Here is a 16,016-nt window from a genome sequence, read left to right as displayed (position 1 = left end):
GTGGCAGCTGTGTATACGTGCATGCAAAAGAATGAGTAAATCACATACTACGTCAATACTGGCTTCCTCTTGTCCTCTGTCAACCTGTGTGTCCTCCATTGGACCCTGCAGACTGGGAAGACTACTCGGAGGCCATATATCTTCTCCCTTCCTTTTCTGTTATCGATCTGGAGCTGTGTTTGTGGCAAATCTTCCTGTTTCATAGGTGTGAAAGGCTTTCTTGAGGCTCCTTTAGCATATTTATCTTGGTTTGAATCAGTATCCTTACTGTCAGGTCTTAAATACCATCCAGAATGTAATCTTAAACTCTGGACAGCAGAGAAGGTTACTGTCAATCCTGTTTGAGTAGTATACTTTCCTGCAGTGAAGATACAGGACTGAGATGCGGACTCCCAGGTCAGTTCCTGGCTTTATAATCAACCTAGTCTCAAAGAAAGGGGCATAAAAGGTAAGACTTTAACTACAATTAATTTTTCATTCAGCTGTTAAATCACTCTCAGTAAAGTCAGACTGCTCCTTTGAAATGAAGTGTGAGAGCTAAGACCTCCACCTAGGTGTTTAAACATGGATCTGAGTCTCTAGGAAGTGATCTCCCTACTGCTATGGTTCAGTTTGTGTTAGAGAGAACATTGCAAATATATGTACAGTATACACACACCTCAGAGGAAAACTGAGATTTAACTAAATTTTGAAAAAGTTAATATTTGATTAAGAAATAAAAATGAAAAGGCAAAGTACTTTTCAATTAGCAGCAGCAGCAGCAACAGAAAAATAATTCACACTCAGTTGTTGTTCAGTGCCAGCCTGACAAGATCTGTTGTTCAGTATCACCAATGTGACAAGGGAGCTGAACAGGCAGGGAAAATTTTAGGGGATCGTTGTGCGCAAGGAAGAGTGAGGTGCTTTTCTTCAAAAAGCATCTTCCTTGCAACTGAAGGGAATCCATTAGAGAGATGCCTATGCAGCCAACACATGCAAGCAGATCAAAGGCTCAATGAGAGTGCTCTGGGAGCTGACAGAAGTGGCCTGCATTCACTCTGTAGACTTATTGGTATCAATGAATATTGCAGCTCATTACAGCTGAATGTGGCAGGGAGCCAATATTTATATAACAGAGCCAAATAGAGGAAAATAGAGGAGGAACTCAAAAGTCAGAGAAGAACAGAGGGTAAATGGAATATGCAACAATTCTACAAACGGCAATTTTGATTGCTGGAATAACCTTCTGACATGCTTCAAGCAATATATATAAGGTTCCTTACAGTAAAAAAGTCTTGCTGCACCTTGAATTGAAGGCAGAGAACATCAACCATTAAAGCAGGTCAGAAAAGAGGGTTTGTGTTTTTCTGCCAACACTTTGAACAGTGGGAGGTTGTCTAGTGGGTCTTTCAGGGGACTACTGCATATGCAGAATGCATGAACCACAGAGGAACATGGAAAGACAACTTCAGGTCAGTGAACTGGTTTGGCAGAGAAATGGTTTGAGAGATTAGCAGACATACTGGCTACTGAAAAGTACCTCACAAGAGACTTTTACTCTGTATGATAACTGTGGCATTGAGATAAATGATAGCAATGGCTGTCTTTGATATAGCTACACAGATCAGTTTAGGCTTGATAGACAAATGAGTACCAGTTTTTGTCTCAAGTTTAGATTTGGGCTCACGCTTAAAGCAGCAACTTCTTAGAAGGAGGTTGTTCAATATTTTATGTGAGATACAATGGAAATAGGTCCTTGGTAGCCCCTTTCACAAATGAAGATAGGAAACAGTTGAGGAACAGAGTAAATTAGTGTAAAGGTGGAAAGCTGGTTAAGAAGTAATATAGGGAGGTTTGTGGAATAGGGCAGAAATTGCATGAATTGCACTTGTAATGGCAGAAACTGAATGAGGAGTGCAGGAAGGAACACACAGTTTAGGAACTACAGTGGAGCAGGATAATACCCCTTGCCCTAACCCTACATCAAAGTAATGCAAAAACACAAGAACTGCTAATTTATGAAATAAATTGTGCACATCAGTCTATGAAGCACTCTCATACAGTTTTTCTACACAGAAGCAGAGGGACAGTTTAACACGCTGCTGCCCATGACAGAGCTGCTTTATGTCAAAGACTCTCTGGCTTTTTTCACACTGATGCTCTCCATGCTGGACTGTCTCATAAGCCAACACCTTTTCTTAGGCCTAACTTTATGCCATATGGAAAATGTTAAAAAACAGCTGTTCCTGAAGGAGAAATCAGCAAGCTTACAGACACCAGAAGACAGAGAAAGAAAAAGCTCAGCAGGTGAGAAAGACGTGCAATGAACTGATTATTTGTAATCTGAAATACCATCTAAAATGAAGCATTTTAAAAATGAGATAGTTTGAAAATGCATGTAGATGGCACAGAAAGAATATACAAGATGCCTGACTTCACAACCTGTAAGATCAATATTCATGAACGTGTGACTTTGTCCCACAGAGTAACAAGACTCTCCTAAAATCTAAGGATGCCTTTGCTGAAATGATCAGTGCAGGAAAGAAGTAAAGGAGATGTCACTGGATTGAATGGACAAAGAAAGCAGATTCATGAATGAAACAGTGTTCAGATAACAGTGTGTCCTGGTTTCGGCTGGGATAGTGTGGGTTTAAGTAATTCTCTAGCAAGTCCAAGTTTTATGAGCAGTACTGCCACAAAAACAGCAGATAACATGAGCTTCTTGCTGACCTGGCTGGAAGCATTACAGGGATAATATTTTCATTAGGATGAACTGTTCCTGAACTATTTCGCCAGTGCAGAAGGTACAAACAGGCTGTCTCTCAAAATCAGGCATACAAGATTTTTCTCTAGTTTTTTAGTAGGGGGAGGGGAGAACAGTTGAACTTAGGTATATATATATATCTATATGGTACTGTGACTGAACTCAGGAAACTCCCAATGCCTGCTTACGTTTGAGTTCCCTTCAATGCAACATACAGTTAGTAAGGCAGTGCAAGAACTTTGTTCCAAGGGCACATCCAGATGCAATATTTCCTTTTTACTTTCCCCTTTGAGATCCTGAAACTGTGACTGATAATCTGTTCAGTAATTCCTTCAGTCTTCTGCAATAAAATGTTTTTCCTCACATTGACATGCAGAGATCCAAACGCGCAGGAGCTCCTCACAAAGAGTGAGGAGGCTTTAAACTCGTGTTACACCCATAAATAACCAAAACAACCATGGTAGAGCATTCAGATTCATGGAAATATCAACCAAGATCCGATTCTGACTCAAAAAATGCATGGAAGGAAAATTTATTATATTCAAAGTGATGGTGTCAGAAAAGTTACTATGTATATAGGCAAACTTGTACTAAAACACTTCATATCTCCATCCAAATAGCTATATCAATATAGGTTTGTGTGCAGAATCCACAGACTACAGAATGGTGACTTAATACACTTCTCCCCTAACTTTCCCTGAATGAGAAACTGGCTTTTTAGATCTTGGAGAAAATAATGACTTTAGACAGTACAGTTTGTGTCCTCATGGGAAGGGGAATGAACTTGTCTGATGTATCTGAATACCTTTGTTCAGATCAGGAAGCACAACAGTGTAAATATTATAATAAAAAAAAAAAAGAAAACCAAACCCCAAACCTCCATCCAATAGTTATAACAATACAGATCTGTGGATCCATCGGGTGGTAATTAAATGCATTGCTGTTCACCTCTGTGTGAGTGGTTCAAGTCTTTCCCAAGGCTGTGAATGACTAAGATCTACTAACAGCTGGTTACAGTGTAGAATACATCAGCTTAGTCACATTTCTGATGGGTAACTGCACACCACAAACTCCACTCTGTCAGTGAGACCTTCAATGCTTAACAATGTTAGCAGAGAGGCCAGAGGAATGGAGATCACATAACTGAAGATGTAAATTTTCATGGACACAAATAGGAGGGCTTGCTGTGCTTCTGCAGATGTGACAGACCTACTTGGCAGATACAGCACTCTTTGTTTAATCAGTCTGGCTCCTTCTATAGGTAAGTAATTCACTCCAAACTGAATGGAAATGAAAGCACCTCCTCCATTTATTTCATGTGTGAATCTTTCTGATGTGTAAGTGTGGTACAGAACTGTACAGTACATTTTCAGCAGTTAGGGCCATATTTTTATTTTCCTTTCACATACCTTATCTTTTCATCCATAAAGGTCTATTGGTTTGAAAATATTGGGTATTCCTCAGACTATTGCTATAGTAAGTTACTTCAGCAGTACTGTAAATTGAAGATAGAGTGGTGCTCTTCATTTCACCCCTTTTTAAAGGAAGTGATGATGTATAGTAAAATCAACCGTTTAGAAGACCCTGTAGCTTATTTCACAGGTTAATGTTGCAGTGAAAAAGCTAATCCTGGCCATTATGCTACAAAACATTTGACTTCATATTTGGCACAAGAGCAAAGACATGCTCTTTATCGTCACTGTTGGGAAAACTTTCTTTTGGGAGTAAAATCCTGCTGTTGAGGCAGTAAATTAATACTCAAGAAAATTGAGAATAAATTTAGAGAAAAAACTAAGAATTAGAAGTTAACATATGAAATGCCTAAGTAAGAGCATATTTGTTCAAAATACAGAAAAATATCAAGTGGCAGTGAATATTAAGTTCTGGTTAACACAGGCATTAAAGAAGGGTGGAGAGAAGTGGACCATATTAACATGACTAAAGCCAGGAAATTAACAGTACCAGGAAAAAGAGAAGAGAAATTGTCCTCTGCAGAGGGACTCACTAAGTCCCTACTATGACTTTAAGCTCACACTCATCACAAACCAAGCTACAAAAAACCTGTGGTAGGGCATGGTATACTAACTTCGCGAAACTTGTGACCTGGAGATTTGTGTAAAGGAAAATAATCTCTCTAGGTATATAGGATTCTGAATAAGAAGTGTCATCTACCATTCTTTGAAGTAAGAAGGAAATATGGTATAAGTTATTAAAAAAATATTTACAATTGCACTCTAATATTTTATGAATATAGTAGTCTGAATGGAATATAAGCTGAAACAGAGGATGATGTCTATGAGTGAAATCCTATCTAATGAAGGAACCATCATATTATTTAAAAAAGCAAAACATCTGGGGAAGAGGTCTGAAATTTTAAACTAGAAGAGCTGGAGGCAGACTGTGACAGAGACTCCAGAGCTGCTCCACTGACCCTGGCAACTTGCAAGTTGCTTTGCTTCACATTTAGATGTGACACACATGGCTGAAAAGGACCATTCCCTACAGGTTCCCTTGGTGACTTCACTGTAACTGCTGTTGAGTAAGAGATACCGAGGAGCATGCAGTTACTGCTCCACCACAGGTAACACATCCAGCGAGAAAGGAGAAGGGTGAGCTGTCAGGCATATCTTGGACAATCTCTTTAACAACCAGAGAGGGTATAAAGGGGGAGATTATATTATAAAAAAGGAGAGAGAAAGATAAATATTTTTAGGTCACAGATTAATACATTTTAAGGCCAGGGTGGTATTACAGTAGTGCAGGGTAGGCATGCAGGTAATGCAGATACAGCATAACAGAGCCGCATAGGTATGGCTGCCTGTTTAAATGTCTTTGTACAGTCCTGTCTTTAGCAAAGTAAACCTAGACAAAAAATGGGATTGTGATTCTCTCACTGAGCCCATGACTCCTGTTTAAGCTGTTTCTCAACCTAAAGGCTTCAAATAAGGGTGAATCTACCCTGTCTGACAGCATATTCCTTCTAATGTCTGATTCTCCAACCTACTCCATCAATAGTTCAAGCTGTGGCCTGTGATCCCAGGAGGCTCTGTGGGCTACATCTTAAGAGGCTGTCAAAGACATTCTCAATGCACTTCAGTTCAAAATAGACTTAAATACATCCCACTTAAAAAAAAATGTCAGGGGTTTATGAGGGGTTGAAAATCTTTCTGTGGCACAAAGAGACAGTAACACCATCATTGCCTCATTAAAGCTAATTCTAACTTGCACCTCTGAGAAAAGACTACAACAAAACAAGAACTGGTATCCCCTGCTAGTAAGGCTATACTGCAGTATCTGTAGACATAATGACTTGCAAATCTTTTAACCTTTTTCATGAACTAGACAGAGATGTTCTAATATTTCACTTGAGCGATACAAAACACATATGCATTGACACCCTCCCACACACAGAGGTCACCTTTAATGGATTAGAGAAAGCTCTGGCCCTTCCACACACATTGAATTCATTTCAGATTGTTGATGGGAGCACATCTTAAACTAAGTCTGACCTACCAGCAACCTAATGCCTCACGTCTCCAAATGCATCAAAAAACATGTTAATTTTTTTCTCCTTTATAGTTTGACTTCATCTGGGAAATGAAATAGTGCAAAACAGATGGACAATGCTGCATTCACCAAATAAACATTAAAATAATAACAGGTAATTTATTGCACAAACACAAAACAAGGAGATGCAGGGGGAAAAAAGAAGAAAAGGAAGAGAAAAAGAAGATACTGTGCAATCAGCTAGAGTCCAGCCTAACTCAGGCTATGTTGACCCTTCATTCAGGTATCAGGACCACTCAGATGGTTTCCTATCTTGCTAACAACAGAGGCTTGAAGGAGTAAAGAGAGTGTTGGGGTGAAATCGTATGCTATTCCTAGAATTGTCTGCTTTTTCTTTACTGTTTTTTTTTGTTTTGTAGCATTCAGCTGTTCTTTGTTGGACAGGAATAAACGTTTAGTTTTCAAAATACGCAGGAACAAAGCTGTAGAAATTGCCTGGAATTTCCTCCATTTTCAGCCATCTGGCTTTCATTGCTTTGCTTCTCTCTCCACTCCTCCATACATGTTTACCAAATCTTTTCAACATGCATTGACCAAACTATTGAGCAGTTATAATTACTGAGCAGTTACAACATTCTCTTTCACCCCTTTGGTAGAGTTGTTGGCTCACCATGAGGTGCTCATGCTGTTGCTGTTATAAACAAGAGTAATTATATCTGATTAGATGATGACTGCCTCTGTATTTTGGGTTGTGGAGGCTGAGGAAAAGACACATTTTGGATGTGAGTCATTTTGTTGTTGAAAACAGTAAAGCCAACATTGAAACAGGGTTTTTCTGATTGTTTTCAGAAAAGAAACATAGCAATTAGCAAAACTGAGTGATCTGCCCTTTTGTTTTTTGAGCTTAGAGAAGAAACTTCTAGACACTGAACAGCTATTCTACATTTACTTCTGGGAAGACTGTGTTCTGCTCAAATACTGCTATGTAATTCTGGAAGTGATATAGCTTGATTGACACAAATTAAGTAACCGAATGACTGAATTAAAATGGTCATGGTCGTCACTCCTCTCTTTCCTGGAGAAAGCATGCTGGGTCTCCCAGTACATCAAAACAGGCTATATCCTTTCTATAGAAATATCAAACAAGGGTATACCAAGTTAATGATATGAAATTTTACTCTCTACCTACTGTGCTGAAAATCCGTTATTAGCTCCTAACTTAGCAATCAGCTCCACAGTGTTTCACTTAGTTCAGTGCAAAATGGGAAATTTTGTTATACTGTTTTCCAGGAGAAAAGGGACTGGGCTCTTTTTCTGCTATTGTTCTTGAAGCAATAAGCAAAAAAACTCTCAACAAGGTCTGAAACCACAGGAAACTCAGCTGCTTTGGGATTTGAATATGGATGAAATCTTCCAATTTTTGTGTGCAACTCTTCCTGGTTCTTCTTCTTTCTTCTGTAAGAATTTTAAGGATGAAATTTTGCTGACTCCATACAGCTGTGAATACTTGAAGACAGATTTCTGTGGTTTAGTTTTTCTGTCTCTCTTCGATGGACTCAGAATAGTAGTGTGCTGAGATATTAAGCCAATTTCCATTTATAATTTCAATGGAAATTATAAAGCTCTCTCAGCTGCTATACGAGCACCATCACCTTTCAGTGTTTTCATAAATCTGAAGTATTGCCAGTATATTCTAGTTTTCACCATATTTTGTTCCAGGAGAGACCAAGGCAATTAGGAATTGAAGAGGATGATGATACCACAGACTAATTTCAAGGGGAAGCATTAAGTGAGTAATGAAGTCTTCTAGTCTATTCTCAGTAGGGAGCAAAAAGAACAGCAACAATGAAGATCCCTTTAGCATCATTCTTAAGTGTCCAAAAAGAATGATGAAACAAAACCAGAATGAAATTACTCTTCACTGACTACTCTTACAGTATTTGTCTTGAGGTGTATACCTTCTGACCCTCCAGAAAGGCTGGCTTGATTCTGTGGTTCAATGCTGCTTTAAATCTGTATTAAACCAGCTAAACCAATAGTTGACCAGGAGAGGCTTACAGGACTAACCCTTTGAGAGGCTATGGAGAATGCCACACGTAACCAAAAATGCCTGCAGCAGAAGCAACATTAAGTTTGGAAGTTCTAATTTTTAAATGTACTCCCTCTTAAGCTAAACAAGATCTTGAATTGTATTAAATTCTAGACATATGCACTAAATTCTAAGCATGCTGGGCTGTTTCAGTTCAAGAAACATCACTGGCATAATTTCTCTAAATATATTAGGAGGGAATTTTCATTCTCTTGGGCAAGACTTCTCAGCTTTTTCTTCATGCTGTGGACAACATTCCTTTGTCTACGGAGACATTCGTCACCATCTCAGTTGCTTTTTCAGCAGACTGCCTCCTCTACCCACCACAACTGCATGCTCCAACAGTCACTTACACATCAAGCACATTTTAGGAAAGTGTTTTTTGTATTTTTAGCTTCTGTTAATGCACTTTAGCAGCTGGAAAAGAGAGAGAAGAGCCAACACTAAGAGACCAGCCAGCTCTCTATATAAGCCGTCAGCAAAAGCTCTGGGAAGTATCAGTGGTTCACAGATTGTGTTTTGGGAACTTCTGTAACAGGGATCTAAGTTCACAGCCACAGTGTATTAGAAGTTTTGGACTTGTCAGTCAATAGCAATGCCTTCATCAGCATTCATAAAGACAGGATTTTAGCCTAAATTTCCATCAGATTCCCGGATCAAGATTTCTTGAATTAGAATCTTGAAGCATCTTATGATTAAAACAAAGAGAAAACCCTAAAGCCTTTATTTTTTTTCTTTTTTTTCTCATGTGATCTCTTTGGAAGTCTCTTAATTACTGTTGTAATTAATGATTATAAAGCAATAAACCTTATACACTAAATACTATCAGTTTAATTAATATATCATTGTGTTTAATACAGTGGCATCAGTAGATGTAGCACTTCGGAAGCTTGCAGGAAATAAGGAAGTTATCCTGTCACAGCCTGCCTGGGAGGCACATCAACTTTCCTTCTTGCCTCTCTTTCCATTAGCCACGTTGCCTGCTACCTGCAGCCTGAAGTTTTAGGCCTCCTTGCTCTTACCAGAGGAGCCATTTTGCAGAACACATGCTGTTCTTCATCCTGTGCCACTTAAATCTCTGCAGACAGGCCATTTCCTCCAGACTGAGGGGGCTGGAGGGAGAGGAGATGTATATACAGTGAAGGCAGTCATTTTCCCTTTTCTCAATTGCAGCCCTAGGGGTGGATGAAAGCTTCTTAGTCTCCTCCCACCGCCTCAATCCTCTTTCATCTCTGCTTCATGGCCTGATTCGCACCTACAGTACGATCATCTTGTAATCCATGCGGTGGACTACATACACACCCAAGGTTGCTTTAAACTAGCTCCACTCTGGTAGCAAGGTTACCATAGTGGTATAGATTATCACACAGACTAATTAAAAAAGTATTCACACACTTTCTCAGACCACTTTTGTAACAGAACTCTGTTACAAAATACTGCCAATACTGGCCTAGATGAGTGTGCCTTATTTTTTCTTAACCAGTGAATATTTATTTTCCATGTCAGAATCAATGTGTGATCAATCTCCTACCATGCACTCTCAGCTCCAGTGATGCTGCTATCTATCAATTACAGTGAGATTTCCACCTACAAAGTTCTTTTCAAGCATTAATATAATGCTTGCGTGTGTTATTGCCAGCAATACAGACAATTTAACAAAGTCAGGGTTGCAATATCCTCATAAGCAATTCTTGTAATGCCTTGGTGAAATGTGTCAGCCTATTTGGCTCTGCTTGTCACAGATTCAAAATCCTGATCATCCAATCAAACCATTATTGGTCCTTACCATTCTTGATTTTTAATGTGAACCTTCTCTGTGTAGCCAAAATCTACTAATATGCATAACGATACACCTCTGTATAGCCTGCTGTCATATAAAGCTGTCCTGGTTTTGGCAGGGATAGAGTTAATTTCCTTCCTAGTAGCTGGTACAGTGCTGTGTTTTGGATTTAGGATGAGAACAATGTTGATAACACACCGATGTTTTAGTTGTTGCCAGGTAGTGCTTACACTAGTCAAGGACTTTTCAGCTTCCCATGCTCTACCGACTGAGAAGGCTGGAGGTGCACAAGAAGCTGGGAGGGGGCACAGCCAGGACAGCTGACCCAAACTGGCCAAAGGGACATTCCATACCATGTGACGTCATGCTCAGTACATAAACTGGGGAAAGCTGGCCGGGGGGGCCGCTGCTCGGGGACTGGCTGGGCATCGGTCAGCGGGTGGTGAGCAATTGTACTGTGTATCACTTGCTTTGTGTATTATTATTATTATCATATTATTATTATTATCATTTTATTTCAATTATTAAACTGTTTTTATCTCAACCCATGAGTTTTTCTCACTTGTGCTCTTCCAATTCTCTCCCCATCCCACTGGGTGGGGGGAGTGAGCGAGCGGCTACGTGGTGCTTAGTTGCCGACTGAGGTTAAACCACGACAGCATACATACACCTACCAATATACACTCTAAGGAATATCTACCACCTGGACAGCGCTGAGTGTCTTAAATAGTCCAAGTTATAAATCAATGTATTTCAGATCTGCCGCACTACCAGAAGAGAGTAAATGCACCTGTGTACAGCTGGGAATAAAGACAATATGTATACAGTGCATCTTGAAGACTTGAGAGGCCCAGGCCTATTTAAATAAACCACGGGAATCTCATGACAGCTATTTTGTGTCACAGAGGGTACAGATGTGAATCTCTGCAGACAAAGATCTGCTATTTTTAGGGTCAGGATTGTGCAAGCTGCCTGAGGCCAGGGAGGAACAGGTTCTGCAAGCCTTTTGTGAGAGGGGAGGTTGGAGAAGTATCCTTAAACTTGACACAACTCTGGGTAAGGTTAAGACAATTCATAAATTGGCTGCCTGCAGAAGCTGCATATGCAGGTGGTCTGAAGTTTGCCCTTTGGTTATACCACCATTTTGCACTTCCCGGCCAATAAGACTGTGACAGAGGCTGTAAGCTCCTGCAGTCTGAGAAAGAGCATGTGTGAGGCAGTGCGTGTCTCCAGACTGAAAGGCCATTGAGTCTGGCGTCACAAATTATTTAAAGTTCTTTTTTTCATACCGCTAGTGTTGTTTAAATGGCTCTGGGCAACATACTGGACTACAATCACCCACACTTGTATATTTGTTTTGCTTTTGTCATGAATTCCTCAAAATCCATTAAATGATGTCTGGAAAAGACCAAAAAGCCCTGGCCCGGGTATCCTCACCTGCGATAACAACGTTGGCCCAGCTGCACCGATCTGCTAGCTTACACAGCAGCAAAGTTTTACTCACTCACATCACCTCTGCTCACTTCATGTCAGTTAAAAGGAGTCCTGGGGGGAGTGACACAGATCTGCTGAGCCCGGACAGTTGAGTCTGTGGTACTACAACCTGTGGAGCCATCTTAGGCTCTTGTCTGCATGTTTTACTCTTGTACTTCAGGAGTCATATCAGTAATGCCCAGATCCAAGCACCCCTGGCCCCAAACGTCTCAGATTCATGGGGAGCTTGAAGATCAGTTTCTCAGCTTCATCAGTGATCACATCTCTCTTAAATCTGGAAAAAAATGTATTCCTGGTGATAACATATAAGAAGCCTACCTTGGGGGGCAGGGGTCCAGGCTACAGGCTTTCAGCAGCTGTGGAGGACGGCGGCTGGTTACACACAGTGTCTCGTCTGCAGTCTCCCTGGTCTGTTTGTTCAGGCAGGTCACCACAGCCTCCTGGACACCTGCACACAACAACGCATGGTCACATGCACAGAACAACAGCCAGTTCTCTGTACCCGGAGGGGAAGCCGAGGGCAGAGATGGGCCCGGCAGAGCCAGTGGGGCTGCACTGGGGCTGCTACATGTGGGGAAGCACAGCCTCACACCCAGGGCTGCCAGCTCAGGGGCTGCAGCCCCGGCTGCAGAGAGTGTGGAGGCTGCTTCCCGCACATCAGTGAGGTGTTTGCTGTCCACATCCAAGCGCTCTGCCTGGCGGTCTTTGAGAAGTATGGTATGAATGTCTACCAAAGGGGGATGTTTCTTGGCACAGCATATCTGACTGAGTACGAAAATCACAGTTCCTCTTCTCCCTTCTATTGGGAAAAGCCTTCAGCTGTAACTCTTGCAATTTTCAAGACACAGTTGTACATTGCTTACTGCACCTTTTGTATCCCAGCCAGCTGGGAGATAACCTGATCAAAACACCACGTGGGATGCTGGGCTTTTACTTGCCCTTGCTTTCAGTCTCACTATGTGTCTCAATGGCAGTGAAAAGTCCCTAGGTTCATTCACCACATACCTTCCCTGGACAGAAAATCGTCCAGTGCTCTCTGGTGACTCATCCTTTCACTATGAGTGCAATAAGGCTGTTTATTTGTCAGTCAAGCAGGCTAAGGCGTGAAGATGGCCTTGACTTCAGCTTGCTACATTTTAAGTAACAGTGTGATTGCTATACATGCAAAAGTAAAGTAAAACAAGGTCAGACAATTCAGCTGCTCTCAGTTACTCTTCTGCATCCACAGACCTGCACCTAAACTGAAGATGCAAACCTACAGGGTGTACCTGAGAGCTGGGACAGAACAAGGGTAGCTGTTGGGACTAAGCGAAAAGCTGGGAGATTTGACGATTATGTTTTAACTCGGGAAATTCTTGGTGATACCAAATTCCTTATGTACTCTTCGGCGAACCAGTTACTCTGTCTCACTTTTCCTATGAGTAAGGTAGGAACATTACAGGTTTTTTGGATCACAAGGTTAGAAAGCTAGAAAATCAGGGATTGCAACACTACATGCCATAGGAAAGAGTACTTAGTGAGAGAGGATCTACTTCTTCCCCGGGGGATCTGAGGATAATAATTGGTCTGAACTTCCTAAAAATCCAATCCACAGTGGTTCAAGCAAGTAGAATTATGCTTTTAACATTCATCCCTACTTCCTGAGTTAGGAAAAGATTAGTTGAACTCATAACAATTGCATCATCTTCTCAAAACCAACAATTAGTTTTCAAAAAAATCTCACAATCTTTCAAAGATACCAATGTTTAAAAAAAAAAAAAATTAGTGTTGGAAGAGCTTGAACAGCTCCAAGAGCAGTGTAACAGAACTGACAATACCTTTTGCTGTTTCTAATGCCAGAGCACATGTTGTTAAGCAAACAATGATATCACATTACTCAACAGGACCAAAGTGCTGCAATTCATCGTAGTTCCTGTACTCCTGAAATTATTTATGGATTCATTCCCCTTATTCTCAGTACAGGCTGAGGAGAGGCCCACAGCAAAGTGGCAAGTTGAGCAATTTATTGGCTTCTATGTGTGCAAGCCTCTTCAGGGCATGCCTATGACTCAAGGATAGGCAGTGTTTCCACTGTATTCAAGGTGCTGAAGAGAAGAAAGAAATTTGACATTTTTGGACATGGACATCAACATCAAAATTACCTAAGTCCCTGAAGTCAGCCAACATTGTTGTGGGTTTCATTCGTTACATAATTAATAAAATTAATAATTCGTTTCATTTGGCCCCATATTTTCGAGCCATTTTGCTATTCAAGTAATCTCCCAACAGACTTAAAAAAAGTGTAAAAAGGACAGCCCATTGAAAGAATAAAACAAATGGTAGTGATGTATTTCTAAGAAAGGAAACCAATGAAATCTCTATACGTAAACAATATGTTCTCTACCCTTTCACGTTCAGTATCTTTCCAGTTCAACCATTTTTCTGTTGAGCATGTTATCATATTGTATACAGCAAACAGAGGCATATGGATTCCCCAGGAGAGACTGCTCCTGGCTGCAGAACAGAGATGGGTCTCTACCTGATGGGAAATGGCACTGTGTTCAAGTTACTGGTCTCTACTTCGCATTGATCACTTGTGCAGGCCTGACAGCAAGACCAATCTGATGAAGCCAGGAGAGAAGGACTGCTAATCCAGAGGTATGGAAACCAGGAAAGTACTCTTCTTAACTCTGAGGAAAGAAACCACCGAGTCCTGCCACATGCTGGTGATATAATTCTGTTTGCTAGGGATACAGCTCACTCATCATCTGTATATGCTGGATGTTTTTCTTTTCAGATCAAAATTTTGTAAACTGAGTGTACTTCCACAGCTTCAATTTCTCCTCTCTGAAGTGTGTCACTAATGAGCTTTTGACCAATGATTATCAATTACTTTAACACTTTTGCATTGTCTGTTTCAGCGCTGACTATCCAAAATTCATTGACTGCGAGGTCTTGAATTCAGCCTTTTCTTTGTTTCTCAGACTGATGGTTTTATCAAATTCATATAGCCAAGCTCTGACACTATTGCTCTTCACTTTTCAGTATTCAACCTGCCCCAAACCTCCCAGTGAGTTCATTCTCCATGCTTATTCCTGTCACCTAAATCATCTCTGATTGTACTTCCAACAATTTTAGTCTATCCTACCAGCATTCTACTCTGCTCATTATAATTTCCTTTCAGAGATTCTTAAAACTTTTTACCTTTTAAAGGTACCAGTAGGACCAGTAATCTTGCCTGACAGCATAGGTATTGAAGAAAAAGGCTCCTGCCTGAACTTAACCAGTCTGTGGTTGCTAGACTATGTACTGACAGAAGTTTCTGGCTCTAATAGCTTGTGCCAGCAACTAAAAAAAAAAAAAAAAAAATTCTGGCTTGCTCCAGCAGCAAACAAATGTGCTCAGAATCACTTTCTTCAGCTTCTCCTTGAATCTTGCGCTGTGTCTCAGCATACTGATAACATCTGTCCTTCTGTTTTTGATAGGTCAATGCAGCCAATGGTTATAAGCTTTAAATCAAGGATGGATCATTGAACGTTTAGAGAATATAAAGACCTTTGATTATCCATCAGAAGTTCCATGGTACAGAGATAATTAAAAAAAGTACATGAACTTCAGGAAATTTATTTGCCAAGTAACTGAATTCTAAACATTATTTACTGCACAATATTACCAGAACAAAACGCTGCCTGCTTTAAAATTGCTTTCCCTGAAAAAAATAAATCAGTTCTCAATAGGAAATTACAATATAAAAGGGTGTAAGGGTGGGACATGACTCCAGGAAGTTTAAGTTCATTTTCAAAACACGATTAAATGAGATCTTCTGTGTTTATATCTACCAGAATAGAATAATGGTTACATGATATTTGATGACAGCTCTGGTAAATGCAGCCACTAACAGCAGACTAAATGACTAACTAATTCCTTCTGGTTGCTGCTTCTGGGAGGTGAAAGGTTACTTCTGCATCTATCCAATTTCTTCTCTTGAGACTCCAAAACCAATAAAATTAGTTTGACCGGTCTTGCACCAATGACTACAAAAATATCTGACTTAGCATCTGCTAATCTGGAAAATTTGGAGTTGACGTCAGGCAAAAAGAAATCTTGGCTAACAATTTTTGCTGACAATTGAAAGAGATTAATTTTATAAAGCAAAATGTCTCTGTCATATCAGTCTCAGTTATATTTGAAAAATACATACATAGTCACTATATTCAAAGAAATGACTTCAAGAGGATAAGTCTAGAAGCTGTTCAGGTTTCAGTATTCACAGTGTAAGTGTGACAAATTGTTACTGCTTGCTAGTAGCCTCAATATATGACAGATATTCCTGTAAAGTCAGTGTTCGTCACCACTTAGCATAAACTAGTGTCATATTTTTTATATAGGAAACAAAGCAATAGTGGCAATGGTCCAACAACTCT

The 16,016-nt window shown here is 40.2% G+C and overlaps 1 protein-coding gene across 1 annotated transcript in view; it reads right to left on the bottom strand.

The window, feature by feature from the left end:
- Nucleotides 1-16,016, bottom strand: part of ADAMTSL1 (ADAMTS like 1) — a 202,176-nt gene that overhangs the window by 70,467 nt on the left and 115,693 nt on the right. The window contains exon 15 of the mRNA XM_076362419.1: nt 11,932-12,061. Within this exon, the coding sequence (XP_076218534.1) occupies nt 11,932-12,061 (130 nt within the window). The remainder of the gene's footprint in view (nt 1-11,931; nt 12,062-16,016) is intronic.

Source organism: Aptenodytes patagonicus, chromosome Z, assembly GCF_965638725.1.
Source record: "Aptenodytes patagonicus chromosome Z, bAptPat1.pri.cur, whole genome shotgun sequence".
NCBI lineage: Eukaryota > Metazoa > Chordata > Aves > Sphenisciformes > Spheniscidae > Aptenodytes > Aptenodytes patagonicus.
This window is presented reverse-complemented; position numbering and strand designations above follow the sequence as displayed.